We start from the raw sequence: 20,254 nt of genomic DNA, 5'->3' as shown, positions 1-20,254 counted from the left end.
ATCCCATTTTAATAACTTCCTACATCTCCTTTTTATTACTTTTTGAAACATCATATTTCTTGTATCTAATAAGTGTTTCTTCAGTGTGTATTGTTCTATTTTTTTTCAATGTGAAAAAAAGAGTACGTTCTATTACTGGAGTTCCTACCCATGAACGCTGACCACTTGAATCCCATTTTGCCTCATTCATACTGTTTCCCACACTCTCCTGCTCTGTTTACTTCAGGGTTCTGTATCTCTCCACCTGCCCTCTAAAGTCTTAAGTGACAGCTAAATTAGGAGCATCCATATGCACTGTTCTAAGAGTATCTAATTAAGCCTGAACATACACCCTGTGAGTGTTGCTTATCCTCTGGTCTTCCTCCTCCTTTTTGCTGGGAACAGTCCCACATTTGACTTTCTCTACCAGACAAACAGAGGAGTTTTGCAGCATGTTTGGAAGGTGTTCTGAGTGACCAGCCAATCATCTGTAATGATTAGATAAAGGGCTATCAAATTTAACCTATTACACCTGAATTCTGCCCAACTTTCCTTCTTTTGGAATATTCATGTAGACCTCCCTTAGCTATTTGTAGGAGCCTAATTATTTTCTAGATTTTGTTCTTTCAAGTATGGTTGAAATTAGTGGATTGTTTCCTTAGAAGGACAGGCTTAATATCATTGCTAGTGGAGTGCCATCTATTTTTTAGGATGTAGTGGAGTTTCTTTTAAAAGCATACAATTCTGAGAAGGTTGTTCTTCCCACAGAACAAAATCAGTTATCAAATCATGACATCAGAATCAAATTATCTTTCCCAAAAATCCCTGTATTCTGCTGTCTTTCCCACACTATCCCTGTATTGAGATTACAGAGTCCCTGCAAACTTAGTAGAGCCATGCAGCTTGCCCTAAATGTTAATGTAATGCAATACAAATAGCACTTACCTTCAAAACTAAGATGGTTTTAGTTGATTTCTCTGATGACTGCAGCAATGGCAGAATGTTGCAAAAATAGTCTGGTGGTCACTTCAGCATCAAAACTCAGATGAATTTCAACTCCTTCTTCCTTGTTTCATTAGTTTCCCTATTGATTCTACTTTTCAAATCTATATAGCCTGATACTGCAAAACAAAATTCAAAGTGTCAATATATGCAGCCTGCTGATGAGACTCTGAAAAGAACTGGAGTATTCTGCATTCTGTCCATCAAAGTACATAATCTCCTTCTTGATTTTAGGCATGTCAGTAACTCCACTGAAAAGAACAGAATTACCTACTCAGCTGGGTCCTGGCCAAAGCACTGAGCCTATGAAGTATTGAATTCTCAGTGAAAATAAGCTGTCTTGGTTGGACTGAGAGAGACTTTTGGAAATAGGAGAGTATTATATTTCATGCAGCTCTGTTATTCCATTATTTAGTTATGCCAATTAATGCATGAATGTTCCATCAATTTTTAATTTTTTTTTACTTCACACAAAGTTCATGCATTTAGGAAAGTGTTCAATCTGTCAAACAGTATAATTCCAGATAATTATATTCTGTTTTAAAGGACATACACCCTTGCAATAAACCAACATTCAAACATCTGGCATCTAGATTTTTGGGATTTCTTTACAATTTACACTCCAAGAATCCTGCTCAATTCAACGGAAGCATCTGTACTGATGTTACTGCACAAATATTACCTTATATGTTGTCAGAAATCAAAATACAGTTACTACTTCTCCAATTCTAATATGGATGTAGCACCTATTCTAACCTTTAGTAAATATAAGATACTCTGTTATAAAATAATTCTATATGAAATTGTGACTTTTATGCTTCTATTTAAAACATTCATTACTAGACTGACAGAAGTTTAAACCTTTTGCTTTGAGGATGAAGAAAAAACTCTTTCTGTTTTTTAAATTCAGAATTCATATTTTTGTAGAGATATTTATCTTTACAGACTATACATTTAGACACTAAAGATTGTGTATGTCGAGTATATTTTACCAGTTCTTGTTTGGAGTGGCTTGCTTTTGGCTATTTTGTAAAATATAAAAAAGTGGACCAAAATCAAGTAAATATACCCTGGAAACGCCTTCCCACATTAAAACATTTATCTTTTTCTATAAATATGGAATATTGTCTTTCAGTGGGTAGGATAAACAATATTCTGCCTCAATCTATGTAAAATTTCTGGTGTCCATTTTAACCTATCAGGTAATGTAGAATTTTATTCAACAGGTGAGATGAAAATCAATAAGGCATTATTTGTTATACATATTCAGTCACACAGAAATATACCCAGGAACTGCCAGTGGACTTGTGTGTATTAAATTGCTATCTGGAAAAGCTATTTTGGATAATATGAAGAGGATTATATTGTGTTAATATGTGGGGTTTTTTTTCCTTCCATCAGTAAGCAAAATAGTTAGGTAGAAGGATCCATGGTACTAAGTACTACTTCAAAAGTACAAGAAAAAGTGCTTGAAAAATATTGTCAATAAATTCCAAGTTGTCTCGTAAGTGGGATAAATGACACAATTTTCTGCATTATGGACAAGATAATTTTCTGTGAGAGATTTCTTCAAAGCCAGCCCTAGAGCTCCCTGTCCAGGAGGGCAGTCTGTTCAGGAAAACAAACCTGAAGAAGAGAGAAATATGAAACATATAACTGGTGCACCATCTCTTGCCCTTTCTGCCCATACACTGGAGTCAGTTCTGTATCAAAGGAAAAAAAAAATCCTAAGGAAAGTAAATAACTGCTTTTGCTTTGGGAAGTTCTGGAGATTTTAATGCCATTTGCTGTTGAAAGCAGAGGAAGGAATGATGCTCCAAGGACAGACTACAAAGTTTGGCCTAATAAATGTGAATGGATATACAGGGCTTGATTGTTCTTTCACACCAATGAAACTCCACAGACTGAAATGAGGCACACTAATTACACAATATACTTCTGTAAATGATTTGTAACTCTGGAGTGAATGAACTGCAATATAACCTAAGGCACAATGTGCATGTGCAGCCTGGCCCCTCAGGCCTGGTGTTAATAGTAACACAGCTTGTCATCATGTGTTTTTAAATTTTTAAATCTAAATAAAATATAACACTGCATGTAATAAGTACTTTAAATGGCAGATGTGTAATAAACATCTCTATTTATGACAGACTTAAGCAGCAAAACATAATGAGGTGTGGTTCTGGTACAAATTTTGCTTCAGGTTTACTTTGTACTTTTAACCACCTTCATTAATTACATAGCTAAGATCGTGCCCTGGAGAGCTTTAATTTTCTTGTGATTATATAATGGTCTCTTACTGATATCATTATTCAAAAAAATAAATAAGAGATTAGGAATGTTTTCAGACAGAGCTTTTAAGTATAAAGATTTGTTAAACATATTTTTACCAAATCTGAGCGACAGCTGAAAATATCTAAAGATGTTTCTTTGCCTTAGGTAACCATGCAACTTTTTCTCTGTGTTTGCACTACCCTTTCTCATATATATGATTTTTGAATGACTGCCATTACCCTTTTTTCTGTATACCAGAAACGTCTTCATCTTCATAATGGCCCTGGAAGATAGGGAATACTCACATCTGTGTTTTCCTGATAGGGCACAGATTTTCATTCTTGCTTGGCTAAGTGGGAGGTAGGTATCCAAACACTTCCAAGTTGTTGTGTGTATGTGGTTTGCCCTAGGTCAGGCAAGAATGAACAGGAATTGTCTCCATTTCCTGAGTTCCCAACTGATGCTATAAGCCCTGGACCTTCCTTTGCACTCCATATATGCACATAGGGGAAATGGACAAAAAGCAACCCAATTATCAAGCACAACAGGTTTGAAACATGATGACCGTACACTGTAGGAAACAGGTTCTCATCCTCTGGAGCGCCAGCTTTTGTGGCAGGTGGGACAATTTATCAGGCCCACAGCCTGTTCCCATAGCCTTCTTCCCTGGGTACAGCTCTGGAGCATGTAAGGAACGGGCTGTGTGTCAGATGAATTGTTCTGGCAGCAGCCACAGCTCCCACCCGGCCCCAGCCTTTGCTGATGGCTGCTTGGCTGCTCTCCCATCACACGAGGGTTACACGTCTGGGATGTGACAGGAAAATGACCCCTGGGCTGGGAGCAGCTGCCATCGCTGGAAGCACCGGGGTGCAGCCGGCCCTGTCGTGGTTCCCGAGCCATGCAGGGAGCGAAGGCAGCGAGGCACAGGCCAAAGGACTCTCTCTGCTGCTGGCCTGCAGCTCGCTCCCCGCAGCCCCGTTCGCTGGAGCAGCTCAGAACTGGGTGCGACTTGACTGTGCCGGTGTGCAGGGCAGCCGGAGCAGCTGGAGCCTGGGCACGGAGCTCCTGCGCTGTCCTGCTCCCGCTGCAGCCAGTGATGCAGCACACCTGGCTGGAACCACAGGCATCTATGTGTTGTGCAAGGTTTTGGTTAGAAAGACTGCATGTAGTGACCAGCATACGCTGCACCTCTAGATGGGGACGGGTGTCACACAGATGGCAACCCCAAATCTTCAGCTGCTTCTCTGTTGCCATTCCACTGGCCAGTCTGTGTCTTTCTAGTTTCCTTCCTCCAGGCTTCATTTTGTTGACAAATTTGTTTTGTTCTAGCCATATTATAGTGGTTTTAAGGCTTCAGCAGGCAACATAAGATCTTAAGGGTCTTAGTTTTAACACACATTCACAAAATGTCCATTAATTTAAGTGAGAATGCTGAATTTACCACCTTTTGAAATACGTACTAAGAATTTACTGTAGTGTAAATAATTTACTCCATACTTTGTGAAAGTAAGTATAGTGGAAAATTATATTTAGCCTCTAATTTCTAAACTAAAACAGCAATATTCTTCTCTGGTGTAATATATTTTCCAGTCATGTGATGAAGAGAAGCATTTTTTTCAGCTGAGCTCACTTAAAGTTCAAAAGATAAATATATCACAATGACAAATTGCAAAATGCTATTCATACATTTAGGTAAAAATGGTTCCCTCATTTGTTTGTATTTCACATAAACTGCATTACTGTTATTTCCAAAGAAAATACAGTACAAAATAATTCTGATTAAGAATACAAGTATTGTTAATGGACCAAAGCAGAAATTTATCTTAGCTTGAGGGGGGGAGGGGGGAACATAGAAACTAAGTATACTGTCTTTGGGTGAAATTAATTCCAGCAGAAAATGATATCCTAATCTCCAGCCCAGGGCCCTATAAGGGTGGGACAAGAGTGGAGTTTTCTGCATCTGTTATGTTCTGTTTAGGGAGGTTGAGAACCTCTCCACACAGGAAAGAGATCTGAATTTACAGCACTGACAGTCTGTTTTAAGACTTGTCCACAATGAGAAGTTGAAAGAAATTTGAGAGCAAATTTGCCCCACTCTTGTGACTCCATAGTGTGTCTGGGAGGATGCCCAGCCTGCGGTGAGCGTGAACTGGTTTATCTGATGGGCTGTGAGGTACGCACACTTGCTGGGCACAAAATCAGTCCATGCCTGTCTGTTTGGCATTTAAATGCATCCTCTACATCTGGAGTAACAGGCAAGAGTCAAACACCCACTGCAGCAGAGCTACTGATTTCAATTTTGTCCTGGAAGAGGCATTTCTCAGTTACCTCCTCTTAAGTTCTAGCCATACATTAGGACACTGTGACTTTTTGGAGTGTTTTGGTTAAAGCTGATGGTTTGGCAAATGATGCTTTTCCTGCATTTTCCTTGGATCACTTATTTATCCATATAACCTGCTGAAGACCCTACCGAGAACTTGCAGGTCTTCAGCAGGCAATGAGCTTTTGGTATAATGAGTTAGGACTTTCAGATGCTGCCTTAGTTTTGTCTCCATGCAGTTTACCATTGACTGACACAGTACGACTCAGGTCAAAGGATCTACACTTAGAATACAAGTAAAAATGAGTAAATGTGCCAACAATAAACCTGATCTGTAAAATTATATAGCAACAAAAGTTGAATGGATGATATATTGGTAGAGTATCTATAGTAGAGTAACATGTTGGGATCAGAAATACTACTTATCACACATAGAAGGTAATGAACTGGAGGTCTATAATGTCAGTGCTCAATTATTTTTATTACTTTTATGTTATCAGTTCAGAAATCCCTTACGGAATTGGTATACCCTGATTTCTCTTTCCAAGCAATTCTAAACACCCTGTCTTGCTTCCAACACATATGCATGTTCTCTCTTTCTCACACACACACAAAAGATTCTGTAACAACAGGACCATTATAGAGAATGATCTAAAACATGTGGACTGCAGCCAATATTTAGATATGGTATAGTAAATTCTGGAAGGTATAAAAAGGAAATAACTGAACTCATTGCAGAGAAAAATGAGCCAGTCTTAAGTAGTTTTAATCACTGAGTTTCATATAAAGCCATATGCAATATTGAAGGGAAAAGGAATAGGGGTAAGGGAGAAGAGAAATCCAATTCCACTGGGATTTGGGATGGGAGTTGTTTAGCATTTTTGTAAGAACTCTTCAGGAGATTAACGAAAACCATTTGAGCAAACATATAAACATGTTTACCAAGCTGTATGATCTGACAACCTTACCATGCATCCCCACAGATCAACTTGAGCTAAAGTGTAGTCAGTATGGAGCTGCTCCTTCCTTCCACAGACAGCTGTCACACCTGCTTTGCAGGCAGTTCAGTTACTGTGCCCACTCCCTTTGTCCAAAGGGATCTCTGGGAGTGAGAAACAGCCATCACAGCAGTTACCAGGAATGAAGGAAGAGTGAGCCACTTCCTTTCCCCTTTCTCAAAATACTCAGCTGTATCCAAGTTTCTGCCAAATCAGTTTTGTTCAGCATCCCAACACTCTGAGCTAAGCTCTAGTGCTCACCACTACAGCTGGGAGGCTATGGATTGCATCTCCTCTGGGGCTGCCCCTTTGCCATTTCCCTGGGTGGGTACGTGGAGCCTCTGTAGATATTCATAGGCACATGCAGTTGCCCAGAATTCTGCAAATAGCTGTGTTCTGTATTTGCATAAGATGTCATGCATGAATTGAAACCTGCTTGTCATTAATCAGAGCTAGAGTTTTTCACTGAGATTTTTGCTGAGCTTAGGTTTCAACATTTTCACACTTGCAAACTGCACTTAAGTAAACCTGACTGCCAGCATCTGTCTGATAAATATTGGTTCAAAAGTGTAACAAATGCCAAACAACACTTCCATGTTTTAGTTAGTGTTGGACATGTATGTAGAAGAAGGATAGAGAGGGGCTTTTTAGAAGTATTAGTCTTACTCAGCAGAGGGCGAAACACCCATTTCACCAGCCTGTTTTCATAACTGCTTCCTAAGTACATGGAAATAAGTGGGACTGATTCTGCCAACTCTGCTTATTCAAAATAGAACTTTACTCCCTCAGAAATCAGTTTGAGTCTTCATGGTGCTGCTCTACACAAAAAGGCTTTACTTGTTAAGCAGAAAAAAGCAAAATTCCTAGTGAACTGTAATTCCAGCCATAAATTAAAGAACTGGATCTGCATAAAGAAATTAAATCCAAAAACAAATGACAAAGTTTCCACACATGAAAAAAAAGCACAAATTTTGAATTACTGAGTGTATGAATCAATGAAGAGACACTAACAGAAAACTGACTCTTCCAACACACATCTTCAAGTCCAGAGCTAGAAAGAACTAATGAGCAGAGGCATTTCTATGTGGGTGATAGGAACACTAGTTTGCTGAGATGAAGTACTGGGTACTTAATACACAAATGCAAAAAGTACCTTCTGGTCTGAAAGAAATCCCATTATGAATGGCAACAGCATGGGTGCATAGCTGTTGAGGTGCAGTGGAAGCGTGTTTTGGCCCATTAGGTGGCTGTGTTGCATTTTGAAGCAGTTTCTAGGTTGGAGTATTGTTACCAAATAATCCCACGTGGACTGATTCCACTGCAGCTGCACCAGAGTTAGCAACAATGGGAACCTTAGTATAGACAGCTTTCAGTTCCAGCAGCCGTTTTCAGCACTGTATCAGTTAACCCTGCTCTGAGGAGGGTTAATTGACACAGTACTGCAAATGGCTGACTAGATGAAAACTCATATATTATGCCTCCCAACATCTCTAACAATTGTGCAGCTGCATTCATATTGGCAATGGTGGGAATTTGGAGGAGCGAAGAAATTCCCCAGTGCAGACAAAGCCTAAAAGTGAGCCTTAATATTCTTTTCTGGGTCTTTTTTGTCAGTCACAGTCATGCTTCCCTAAAACATTCTCAGAGCCATCTCCAGGTTGCTGATTATGAAGCAACAGCCACTGTTGGTCCCACCAGCTGGATGAAAAGAGTGGAAGAATGGTGATACAGCCTGGCCCATCTCATAGGTGCACTCAAGGTTCATGTGCCTGCTCTTCTCCTCTCTCTTCTATGCCGACAGGCAGCACATTCTAAAAGAACCAGAGAAAATCACAAATGAACTTTTCCCACAAATGCAGACAGTGTTTGCAAGATGTACTTCTCCTGCACTGCCTGGTTCTCTGGCAGCAGGGTATCAGGATTCCCAGGTCCCTGAGTACCCACTGTAGCCTTTAACTACATAAGTATCTTTGGCCTCTCTGGTTGGCCACAGAAGTGGAGTACCCACTCAAAATACAACCTTTCAGACATGGCAGCCTGTAGCCCTGGTAGGCCAAGGCTGTTCCTCTAAGGAGTTTTCTGAGGCAGTGCAGAGCTGTAAGCTTCTTGAAATACGGAGGAAACAGTCAAAAAAATTCTTCTGAGTTTTACCATCTGCTCTCCCATTCCTGGCAAAAGATCTCTTTCAAAGTTAAAAAATTGCTGCTTCCCCTGAGCTAAGGCCTTAAACCTACTAACACTGCCCATTTTGAGTAGTTTGCACTCCAAGAGAACTAGGGTGGAGAAAACAGGACCTGCTAGAGTAGAACAGAGGGGTGTCCTGACTCTGCCCTCCTATGTATGTACACAGTGAGCAGGCATTATAAAGTTGGGGACATGCTTCCTATCACACATTTGGCATCACAGACCTTCAGTAGCACCTTGTAAAAAATAAAGTTCTCTCCTTGTGTAAAAGCACTACCAGCTGAGACCATCTGAGCTCACAGACTGGTGGAGTTAGTTGTACTTATGTATGGGCTATGTTAGGTTGCTGTCTATAAGTGACATCTCCCTGTGACCATACAGCATGGTTTCTTCTGCATCCCTCAGCTTTTGAGAAAGGAAATAGATGAAGAAGTGAGCAAGGGAAGCTATTTATTGCTGCTATTTATAATCTCCAAGGCCTATTTAACCTGTAATTTTCTGTCTTTCTAAAAGATACTTTCCTGCAACCTTGGTTCTGATGCAAAATTTTACTGCTGCTATTAGAATGCACAATTTAAAAAATCTCCTCTGGAAAGAGAGGCCAGTTAAACCTCTACAAGCCATCACATTGATTACAGAATAACAAATGGCCTCTTTATAAGTGTTCTGGGTTTGGTAGCAAAATCTGCACGTTATTTTTCATTGTCTTAATTTCCGAGGAAATTCCTCTGATTTCTTTGGAAATTCCCTGAGTTTAAGACTCATGGAGACTGGAAATCAGGCCAGATTTTATGTATATAAATTTCCTATACTATTATGAATGGTTCCAGAAAACAAAAAAATTAAACCACTGATAATTAATACTTCTGTTTATAGACCAAAGCTTAAATTCCAGACCAAAGCTGGTGGAAAGTATGTCATGTCTATTCCAGTGACTTTGCAGTAGTCCCTTTGATTAATTATAAAGTTGTATTCACTGGTGTTTGCGCTGAATATTGTGCAAATACAGCTATACTGTCAGAGAATGGATTGGAACAGTGGAAAGAACCGCTACCACATCTGTTTTGGAAAGGAACGTGGAAAAAAACAAAGAGCTGTCTCTGGCTCCTCAGCTTCCATCATTCACTTGAGGAAGTCAGGCTTTCTGGGTTCTGGATGTCGTGTTGCTTACCTGGGTTAAGGTACTCTGTATGTAAATGACATAAGAACAAGTTTTCTGATGAGTCTAGTCAGCTCTGTATCCACTGAGTTGCCATAAGGCAATGTCAGTATCAAGGAACTGATTTATTGTCTAAGCACTTTTGGTTAAGGAGGGAATCAGGATAGTTTCAAATAAATGAAAGACCCATTGTTGTTTAGATACTGGATACTGATTCTTATGATGGTGAATCTGTAGTCAGAAAGACCCAAACTCTGTTGTGCTGGGCACAGTGCAAGCATCAAGGCTTTTCTTGTCCAGAACAGCTTTAAAACAGTGAGCTTAGGAATACTGATCTCATGAGAAAATGATTTGCTTATGGCTGTATGTAAAAACTCTTTGAACTATAGCATTTTTACTAGAACTGCTCAAGGGAGGACTAGTGGTACAATTAATAGCCCATATAGGATGATTCTGTAGAGACGGATGTTTTGGAGCAACAGGCTTTTACCAGTTGCATGTAACACTTTCTTCCAGAGAAATGGACACATGAATATGCTTTAAAGAGATTAATGGATGTTATAAAAGTTATGTGCTGCTGCACTTCAAACTAAAGACTCCACAACCTCCACTTGGAATCCTGATCGCATACAGCAGCTTACTCTTTTGATGTACAGAATAGATGTAGGGCTCTATGGACTTCTTCATGGTGTGATGGGAACCAAATATTTTACAAAATGCAGTGGGACTACAAGGCTTTTCTGATAGCTGTTAGATTGAACAGGTGGACTGTGTCTATCTTCCATAGCTGGTTGCTTTTGGGGATGGGAGTGAAGCAGGCTTTGGGATTCTTGTGATTGGATTAAGAACACTTTGGCAATATTTTCAGCCTTAAGAAGTGTTCTAGGATTACTCTTTCTTTAGCCCATCTGTCTGCAGTGTACTTTTTTCTATTCCATAGAAAATAACTCAGCTGTCTCCTCAGCACAGTCCTTGCTGGTCAATGACAGCATGTGTTTGATTGTAGTAAGTTTCTGCCTGTTTCCTTATTATTTATCAGTAGACATCAGAATTTATAACGTGTCAAGAAAACTGGCTGTATTTCGATTGTTTGCATAAGGAGTGTTGCAGCAGTATCTCTGCCCTCTTCAGTATTATATACGACAATGCAACTTTTCCTTCTGAGCGCTCTCCTGCGCTTGTCCAGCCCCGAGTAGGGGAGAAAGGATGTCACCAGACAGTTACTACAGGGGTGGCTGTCAGCCGAAGTGCAAGACCTTGTGGGAGGAGTGGGGCTGGAGGAAATGCCCAAGCTGCACATGAAGCCCAGGTGTGAACATTTTTTGGGGGGGACGCACAGACAGGGGGGTCCTCCCTGGCCATCTCCTTGTGGCCACCGTGGAGGGGCGCCTAACCATGGCTCGCACGGGAGGGACCGAACACCGGCGGAGGGAGCGGGCTGTGCTGGACATATCTGCCTAGGGGCTCTGCGAAGAGGCGCAGCCTGCGGCCCCGCCATGCTCCTAGGAAGAACAATGTCGGGGCCGGGCTCTCCGCAAGGTCATTCCCCGTGCCGTCACCCTCCCGGCAGGACAGCTCCGACCTGCCGTCGGGTTATACCGCCCACATCTTACCGCGGCGGCGGCCGTCTCGCGAGGCGCCCAGCCGCGCCGCGATGGCAGCGCCCGCCCGGCGGCCGCACCGCCGGCGAAGGAGCGGCGCTCCCGGCGGCCGGAGCGCGGCGGGCGCGTCCCGGGGCGGCTTCGGCCCGGCCGCCTTTGTTCGGCGGGGCGCGCACGTGCAGCGGCCGCGCAGCCCCGCGCGGTGGCGGCGGGCTGGTGCGGGGCGGCGAGCGGCGGGCCCGGCCTGGCCCTTTAAAGCCGCGGCGGCGGCGCGGCCGGGCCGGTGCGGGACACGTGAGGCGGCGGCGCGCTCTGCCGCCGCTGCCCCGGCTGCCGTGCTGCTCGTGTTTTATCTGGCCGACCGCCAGCCCCCCATCGCCGGGTTTTCGCTCTGCCTCCTCCTCCTCCTCCTCTCTCTCTCTCTCTTTTTTTTTTTTTTCCCTACAGCCCCCTCCTGGTTTTTCCACCCACGGGTAAAGGTGGCTTTTCTTTTCTTTTCCTTCGTTTTTGTTGTTGGTTTTGGGGTTTTTTTCCTCCCTTAACCCTCATCCTAGTTTAGTCCGTGGGCAGGACTCGCATAATAATATTTCCAGTCCCAGGAGCTCGCATCACAGACACGAACCCAGGACCGCCCCCCCTCCCTTTTTTTTTCCCTCCCAATCTCCCAAATCGTTTTATTATTATTATTTTTAAATGATCGCTCCTTTTGCGCGCTGCTCCCGCTGCTGCCGAAATCCCCGTCTTCCCAGGGTGCATGCTTCTGGCAAGATTGTGCAGTGTTCTCAGTCCATTTTCAGTGTGTCTTATCTTAATTTGTCCTGATCCGATCTAAGCGCGATAGCCACCACTTGCTTTCAATTTGTAGGACTTTTTTTCCTCTTCTTGGTTTGCTCCCGACTACCCTCGGACTATTTCCCTCTCTCCTTTCATTTCCAGGGCTGCAATTTACTCTGCCTTTCCTCTTTTTTTTTTTTTTTTTAACCTCTCCTCTTTTGAATTGCTTCATGTTACTAACCATTCCTAAATTGTAAGAGAGATTCATTCCCCCTCCTCTTCCACCACCACCAACACCACTACCACCATCACCTCCTCCTCCTCCTCCTCCCCTTCTCTTCTCTTCTCCTTTTTGGCAGCACCAGGACGTCCGGTGTGGTGGTGGCAGCGAGCAGCAAAAGCAGCAAGAGCTCGTTTTGATTCCCCCCCTTCAAGGTGCTTTGGAGAGACTGGTTTCAGGCTGAGCAGCAGAAGTCACGATGAGTGCACAAGGTGAGGGACCCGGTCAGCCTTCCACTGCTGCCCAGGAGCAACCTGCAACCGCAGAGCCTCAGAAGAGAGGACGAGGCAGACCCAGGAAACAACCACAAGTCAGTATCGTATAGATACGTAGAGCCGCAGATCTATAGTGTTATAGGCATGTACATGTACGTATTGTGCTGCAAGGAGTCCTGGCGACGGGGCGGGGGGGGGGGGGGGGGAGCTTTGTTGTGCGCTGCTCCCGGCGAGGTGGTGCAGAGGCGTAGCGAGGGGCTCCGGCGGGCGCCCCGGCGGGGGGACCCCGGAGCCCGGAGCGACGGGGCGCTGCGTGCCCGTGGCTGAACCGCAGAGCCTCCTCGGGACTTTCACTATTGTGCAGGGAGCGAGCTGGGGCTTTTCAATGTAAATGGGGAACATGGAGCAGCGCGGCTCCGACCAACCAGCGCTCGCTGGGTCATTTCGAGCTGATTTTGAAATTGCGAAAGCGAGGAACAGGGATCGGGGCTCTCCTGTCTTCCTCCTCTCTGAGCTCTCGCTATATCTCAATCTGTGTGCGCGCGTGTGTGCATGTGTCGGGTCCCACCGGGCGCTGCTGCCGCCTCCGATCTTGACCAGCCCAGCCCCTGAACTGCCCCTAGATGTTGGGGCTGGGGGAGAGGAGGGTGACTAGAGAGTCGCATAGGTTTTTTTTTCCGCCTCCCCCCCCCCCCCCCACCCCCGGATTCCCCCCCTTCCCTACCTCCCCCCTCGCCCCCCTCATCGCATGGAGAGAGGTGCCCCCGTTGCCGATGGAGGTGGGGGAGGTAGCCGGAGGGGGCTTGCCCTGTATTTGCAACACCTTTTGCCTTTGCTCCGGCGCTTTCCCAAGGCAGGTCGAGGCGACGGGAACTCTGCCGTGTCTTGGACGCGGGGAGCGTAGCCCTGTGCTCCTTTCCACCCACACCCACAGCCTCCACCTGGGCCCCGAAACGAGTGTGCTGGGCTCCCTTTTTGACTTGCAAGATACGAATTCGCTCTAAGGTCGCTAGATCCGTGCGTTATTCCCACCCCCACCCCCCTTCCCTTCCTTTCCCGAAGTGCCATTGTCGCATCGCCTGGAGCTGCCCAGCCGCGCTCAGCCCCTACCGCCGGGCGAGGGGCCCGGGGGGAGCCCCCGCGCTCCGCAGCCCCTCCGCCGGCGCCGCCGAAGGAGGATTTTGCCTGCGGATGCAACCAATTAATCCCGCAGCTCGGCGGGGGCAACGCGGAGCCGCCCGCAGCCTTTTCCCTGCCTCCCTCGGAAGACACGATTGAGAAGCAGTGCTGTCCGTGGAGCTCATTTTAAAGCGAGCGTCCGCGGGCTTTAAACGTGTTTACTTCCCATTCATTTGGCATCAGCCCCACTGCCACGAGAGCCTTCGAGGGGCTCGAAACACGGAGAGAGCTGAGCAGCAGAGCCCCGAGCCGGGGGAAACCCGGCTGCTTTGCTTCCTTCCCCTCCCCCGCCCCGACATGGTCCTGTAAATTTCACAGAAAGTACTTTTTTTTGGGAAGCCATAAAAGCAGAGCCCCCCGTTACCTCGCTCTGCCCCTGGTGACACTCACTCCCATCGGTGCGGGCTCTGTACCCCTTCTGCTTCAGCCCCTGATTGCCCTCGACCAGCCCCGGCAGCCAGCACCCACCGACCCTGCTGGCTTATGCCCGGGCTTCTTTTTCTTTTTTCTTTTTTCTTCTTTTTCTTTTTCTTTTTCTTTTTCTTTTTCTTTTTCTTTTTTTCTTTTTCTTTTTCTTTTTCTTTTTCTTTTTCTTTTTCTTTTTTCTATATTCTATTTTCTTTCTTTTTTTTTCCCTAATTTTTTTTCCTCCTGTAGCATTTAAATGTGTGGAAGTGAAAGAAAAACGCGTCTCCTTCAACGTGCACAGCCCAGATGTACAGTGCCTGCGGGGCTCGCCACTGAGCTGCAGCACTTGGGGAGTCCCCTTGCCAGCCTCCCTTTAACCTACCCGGGAATTATGAAAGCTGAAGGGCTTTAAACTGGTTTAAGTTAACAAACTGCACTTAATTATTTCTACTGCATCCTGCAATATGAATGAAATGTATAATATTCAAGACTAGAAGAATTTTATAGTGTTTATGATTCACTGAATAAATATTTGGAATCTGAATTCTTAGTAATTCATACCCAGTTTTAAGGACTGGTTATTTACTGGCAGGCAAAGGAACTAGTTAAGAAAATAGCTATAATAGTCAGTGTCGACTCCTTTTCGAGTTGGGGTTTTGTTTCACATTTTTCTTTGTCGAGTTTTTTTGGCTTATAAGTGTTCTATATGAAGAAACATTTAAATTTGCATGTTAATATGAATCAATTTTCTTTAGAATAGGTGTGAATATAATACCGACTGCAGAACAACAAAAACAAATTGCCCCCTTGAGAGAGTAGTCTCATCTTACTTTACAATATTCTGGTAGTTAACTTTTTCCCCCCAAAAAGCTTGTGCTAGAAACTACATGTGATAATTGTATCTTGCTATAATGCAATGCAATTGAAATTAAATGTGTAACTGTGTTATTTTTTAAATAACTGCTCTTATATGAGGGAAATCATAACCATCTTTAAAAAATGTGTTTCCTGGTATAACTTATGTGTTAGAATATTCACACTTTCCCAAATTTTTCTATGCAATTGCAAGAGAAGTTAAACTCATTTATTATGCAAGATATATTTTTTCCTTTACCTGGAGTTGCTAAATTGTTTATGTTGTATTATTAATACTATGTTATTTAATGACACTGTTAATTCATATGTTTTAAGCAACTTCTCAGTTTAGTTTATCCTTTAGAACATCTGGGTTAGTTGTAGCCTCTTTGCCACAATAGCATGTTTTCCTGTATTTAGGAACCAACTGGTGAACCATCTCCTAAAAGACCAAGAGGAAGACCCAAAGGAAGCAAAAACAAGAGTCCCTCTAAAGCAGCTCAGAAGGTGAGATTAATAAAGAGAAAAAATTAGTAATGCTGGTTTTTTATCAACTGGTAGCAAAAAATCCAATAATTTAGGTTGTGAAGTGTGAGATTGGAACTCTTTTGATAATGGAAGCTACATAAAGCATGATTTTCACATTTTTAAAATCAGAATTAATGTCAAGACCCTAAGTACAGAACTTATAAGGGCATCTTTTTTAGTAGTCTGCAGATTTGTGAAATAACAATTTCATGAGGAACCATGAGATGTCCTGTATCTAGTAAGGAAGTCAATGTTAAGGATATTATTTTCTTCATTAAGATTTTTGTAAGAGGAAGATTAATTTCTTGCCCACTTACAGTTGTTACTACTACAGACCAAATCTGTATATTAAAGCTAAGTGCTTTGTCAAACATAAGTTAATTAGGAGTAAATCCAATTATGTGTTGATGGAAATAAGTGCATATATTGAAATTTACAGCTTTAAAATGTGATGGTAAAGTAAACTTCCAGTTACAGTAAAAGCCTGTTATATCTTGTTTAGTAATCAGTTTCAAAGAGACTTTTACTGGAAGTGCTTTTAGTCTTCTGAACCACTGTTTCTGCTTGGTGATGGGACCAAACTTTATTCTGGTGGTTCTGATTGCCTTCAGCTACAGGAGAAGCTCCCTGAAGTCACTCCATTTAGTGCATGGATTTTACATCACAAATACAACATGAAAATTTGACTATATTTTATTTTAATTGGGGAAAGCACCCCATTAAAAAGCTGTGTTATCAAGGCAAATCATGCATACCCTTCTGTGGGAAATATTTTAGTGAAGGCAAATTTTGTGTATGAGCTTGAAAACAAATATGGGAGATTTGTTTATGTTTTTGGTTCTACAGCAGTTAGCACTAGTTTACAGATACTAAATCACTAAAGCTTAAAAAATCTGGGAGTGAACTGTAGTGGTAAAGTGTATCAGTATCTTTTAAAGAGGTGCGTGACAAAACGTGTGGAAGGTATTTGTGTCCTCATCTAATTATGGTTCATTTTTCAGTATGCCTATGGTACTGACCATATTAAGCTTGATCGTTTTCAGTGTTATAAATTACTATAGCAACTACTGATAAATATTAAATCATTAAAAGGTGACTATGGTTTCATGTCTGTTTTGTTTAAAGTGTTTTCAACATTTGTTTGAGGTACTTTTCCAACTGTCTTTAAATTCAAAATTTTAGTTGGTTTTATTTTTTTTTTCTTTATGGGCTGGAAAAAAAGCAGCATGTTTTGTCAAGAAATCCATGAATTAGTAAAAAATGCTTTACAGGTTTAGTATTAAAAATCTTTCAAAGCCATTCTGCAAGGTAATGTGCTTAAAATGTTGATTTTTTTTTTCTTTATACAGTAAAAGCATTCCTCAGATTCATGTTAAAATAGTTTATATGTCACTCTTCAAAAGAGAGGGAGAAGTTTTTTATTAGTCTAGCAAATCCAAATGTGAGCTTTAGTATTTTAAATATTACTCCTAGGAGTGTTGGCTTTCCTAGGAAAACATTTGTAGAAAGATAAAATTTTAAGTAATTTGTAGAAATGTTTTTAAAAGATGCCTCTGAAAGGAGTATTGCCATTATTTCATTTACATAAGTGATTTGGAAATGAGTATAAATAGAAAATAATTTAAAAACATTCATATATGTGTAGGTTTATCAAATCAAGAGTTTTCCAGATGATTCTGGTACAAAGTTATACTTTCCCAGTCTAATTTACAAACTGAGTGATTTCATTGTAACATTTTGATTTTCAGACTGCATCAAGTTACTGCTCTAATTAAGGCTTTTGGGTGTTGCTAATGTAAAAAATTGACCAAAGACCATGTGTCTCTTTTTGTAATAGAAAAAAACCCTTTGAGGGGTATGTAATTACAAGTCTTACTGGTTTCTGGGTTTATAGATAAAGTATGTAAGTGTTTGATAAATCCTCTAAAACATAAAGCACTTATAAAGCCTCACTAGAAGAATGAGTCTGGTATCACATTTCAAATAAATATTTTAGCCCTTTTTCCAAATTGATAATTAGCCCTCTCTAAAATAGATCAGCTTTTCACCACGTATCTCAAAGTATCTTTTAATGCAATATTATTTCCAGTATTTTTTCTAACTGTAATATGGGTGGGAATGTTTTGGCACTGTAAGAAAGCTTCATTTGGTGGTGAGGGTATCACCTCTAAAAGGAGTGAACTATATGTTCAGTTTTGTGGTACACGTATTTACACATACATATGCATACATGCATTCATTAAGACTTGCTCCAGCCTGTCTCAACTCCCAGAAACAGCACTGGGTATCTTAGCTTAAGCCCCTCTACATGTGAACCTGGGCACTATACACCCAGCTGGAATGGGCTGGAATTTCTAAAGAATAGTGCGTGCCCTGTTTGTTTCAAAGGGAGCTCATTGAAATGCTCCAGAGTGTTCACAACATGTTAGATAAACGGCGACCAGGAGAACCCACCGAGCAGCCATGAGAAGGCACTCATGATTAATTGATTGGGTGTTCTCTTGCAAAGCATTACACATCACAATTAAAAATGTATTGCACAAACTGGCAGTGAGTTAAAAATACTCCAGAACTGGGGCTTTGTTTTGTTATACGTCAAAAAGGAAATACCCTTAAATCACTTGATGGACAATTTTCCCTGGAATTGTGGTTGTGTTGTATATTTAAAATTTCTTGGTTCACAGGATTTTTAAAAAATTTTTGGTTTGGTTTTTGATTTTTTTTTTTAGCTTTAAGAGCTTGTGTTTGGTCTTAGTAAACTGGCCTTGGGGCATCTGAAAACAAACTGTGCTTGTTAGGGAATTAGCAATGTGAAACTTGACAATGCATACAAAATGTTGCAAAACTAACTGAACAGCTAATAATGTGGCAATTACTCTAATTTTGGGTAATATCCTTTCTTTATTCCTTAAAGCCTTGCATATCACACATGCCTAAGTTTTTATAAACTAGACACAAGAAATAAACTGTGTTTTATAGAAGACCAAACCATTTCTCCATTGTTTAAATTTCACAAACAGGAGGAACACAATGTGTTACCAAATAGATAAGAAGAGGTAGAGACAAAAAACTCCTGATCACCTTGCACTTGAGTCCCCACAATTAGGTTGTTATTATGCAGTCTACATCTTTAAACAAGTTATTCTGTCATTAATTTAAAATATTTTTTAAAAAATAACAATATGTGAATTTGGTTTTGGGTTTTTTTCTCCCTAAAGCACAACTATTTTTTTCAGGAAGATCATAGTGGGGAATCTTCCTTTTTAATTTCCTGGGTGTTTTGTGGTTGAATTTTATATGTTTGGTGAGCTCTGTTCCTAGCCCATCACATTTCCCTTTCTAGGTTTTTTTTTTTGTTTGTTTGTTTTTTTCAGTTCCTATAGTTTGGCTTGACAAAAATACTGTGTAGGCATAAATACTTTCCTGTTTGGGAGCAGGAAATACATTTGTGACATTAGAAAAAAGAGTAGTAGCTACTATATGATTGTCGTTAAAGGAATTGTCAAGGGAGGTCCCAGGAATATCCAATGGTAAAAATTCTTCAGTAAAATTTACCTTCTGCTAAAATATGTTGAGTTTTGTTGTAGTTATTGGTATAGTGAGATTCACTGAAAATGCCTACAGGGCTTGATGCATCATCCTCTGACAACTAAAGCTTGTGGTCCTGTGTGTGACTACACTTGCTATTGTCTCTACCTTACATGGCCAGGTTGGTATGTAGAAAGGCATGCCCCTGGGTTAAGCAGTCCAAAGGTAAAAGAAAAAAAAAAAACAAACCAGAAAAGTGCATGTGATGAGGACTCTGCCCTGAATTGGGTCACGAAAATCTAGTTGGCTTCTCCATGCTTCATTCATTTTCATCAACACCAGTCATTACAAGCTTAAAGGGAAAACAAGATCAAATTTATCAAGTGATTGTTATTGCACTGAAAAAAATAAGAGATCTCAAAATCAAATGTTTTGACCAAGATAGGAAAAGCAGAAGACTGATTTTTGTTTAGCATTAAAATGGATAAAACAGGACATGGAAAGTGTGATGTTTTTGTACTTAGTCAATGGCTAAAGATTTTTTAGGAGTATTTTTTGACTAATAACTTGTGTGGTTTTTTTGAGAGGGACACATTCCTGGGCTGGGTCTTTTGACTCTGTTTGGCAACAGAGATCTTCCTCCTGAGAGCTATCACTTATTTTACCTGACTTACAGCTCTGATACACTTTATCTGAAATCTCCAGCAGATCATTTTGCAAAGTAGATAGAGTTCTTCAAATTTGGATTCTGTTGCATTTAAGATCTTCCTTGACAATACATGGATGCCCAAAGAGCACTTTATAGCCATTCAATTATTTATATTTGTCTTGTCTTGTTCATTGCTTTCAGTAGTACAGCCTTGGTTTCTGGCTGGGTTCAGCACATTTTTGCAGTAAGGAGGCAGAGATCATGGGCAGTCAAGTCCTAGAGTTGCTGAGAGAGGCTGTTTGGAAGCAGGGTTTGATGGCC

At 41.6% G+C, this 20,254-nt stretch overlaps 1 protein-coding gene across 1 annotated transcript in view; it reads left to right on the top strand.

The window, feature by feature from the left end:
* Positions 1-11,141: 11,141 nt before the first annotated feature.
* HMGA2 (high mobility group AT-hook 2) overlaps positions 11,142-20,254 on the top strand; it is a 111,450-nt gene continuing 102,337 nt past the window's right edge. The window contains exons 1-2 of the mRNA XM_054632215.2: positions 11,142-12,881; positions 15,649-15,735. Of these exons, the coding sequence (XP_054488190.1) occupies positions 12,771-12,881; positions 15,649-15,735 (198 nt within the window). The 5' untranslated portion in view covers positions 11,142-12,770. The remainder of the gene's footprint in view (positions 12,882-15,648; positions 15,736-20,254) is intronic.

The sequence above is a fragment of the Agelaius phoeniceus genome, chromosome 5 (assembly GCF_051311805.1).
Source record: "Agelaius phoeniceus isolate bAgePho1 chromosome 5, bAgePho1.hap1, whole genome shotgun sequence".
Lineage (NCBI taxonomy): Eukaryota > Metazoa > Chordata > Aves > Passeriformes > Icteridae > Agelaius > Agelaius phoeniceus.
The sequence above is the reverse complement of the archived record's forward strand: the minus strand, read 5'-3'. Positions and strand labels throughout refer to the sequence as shown.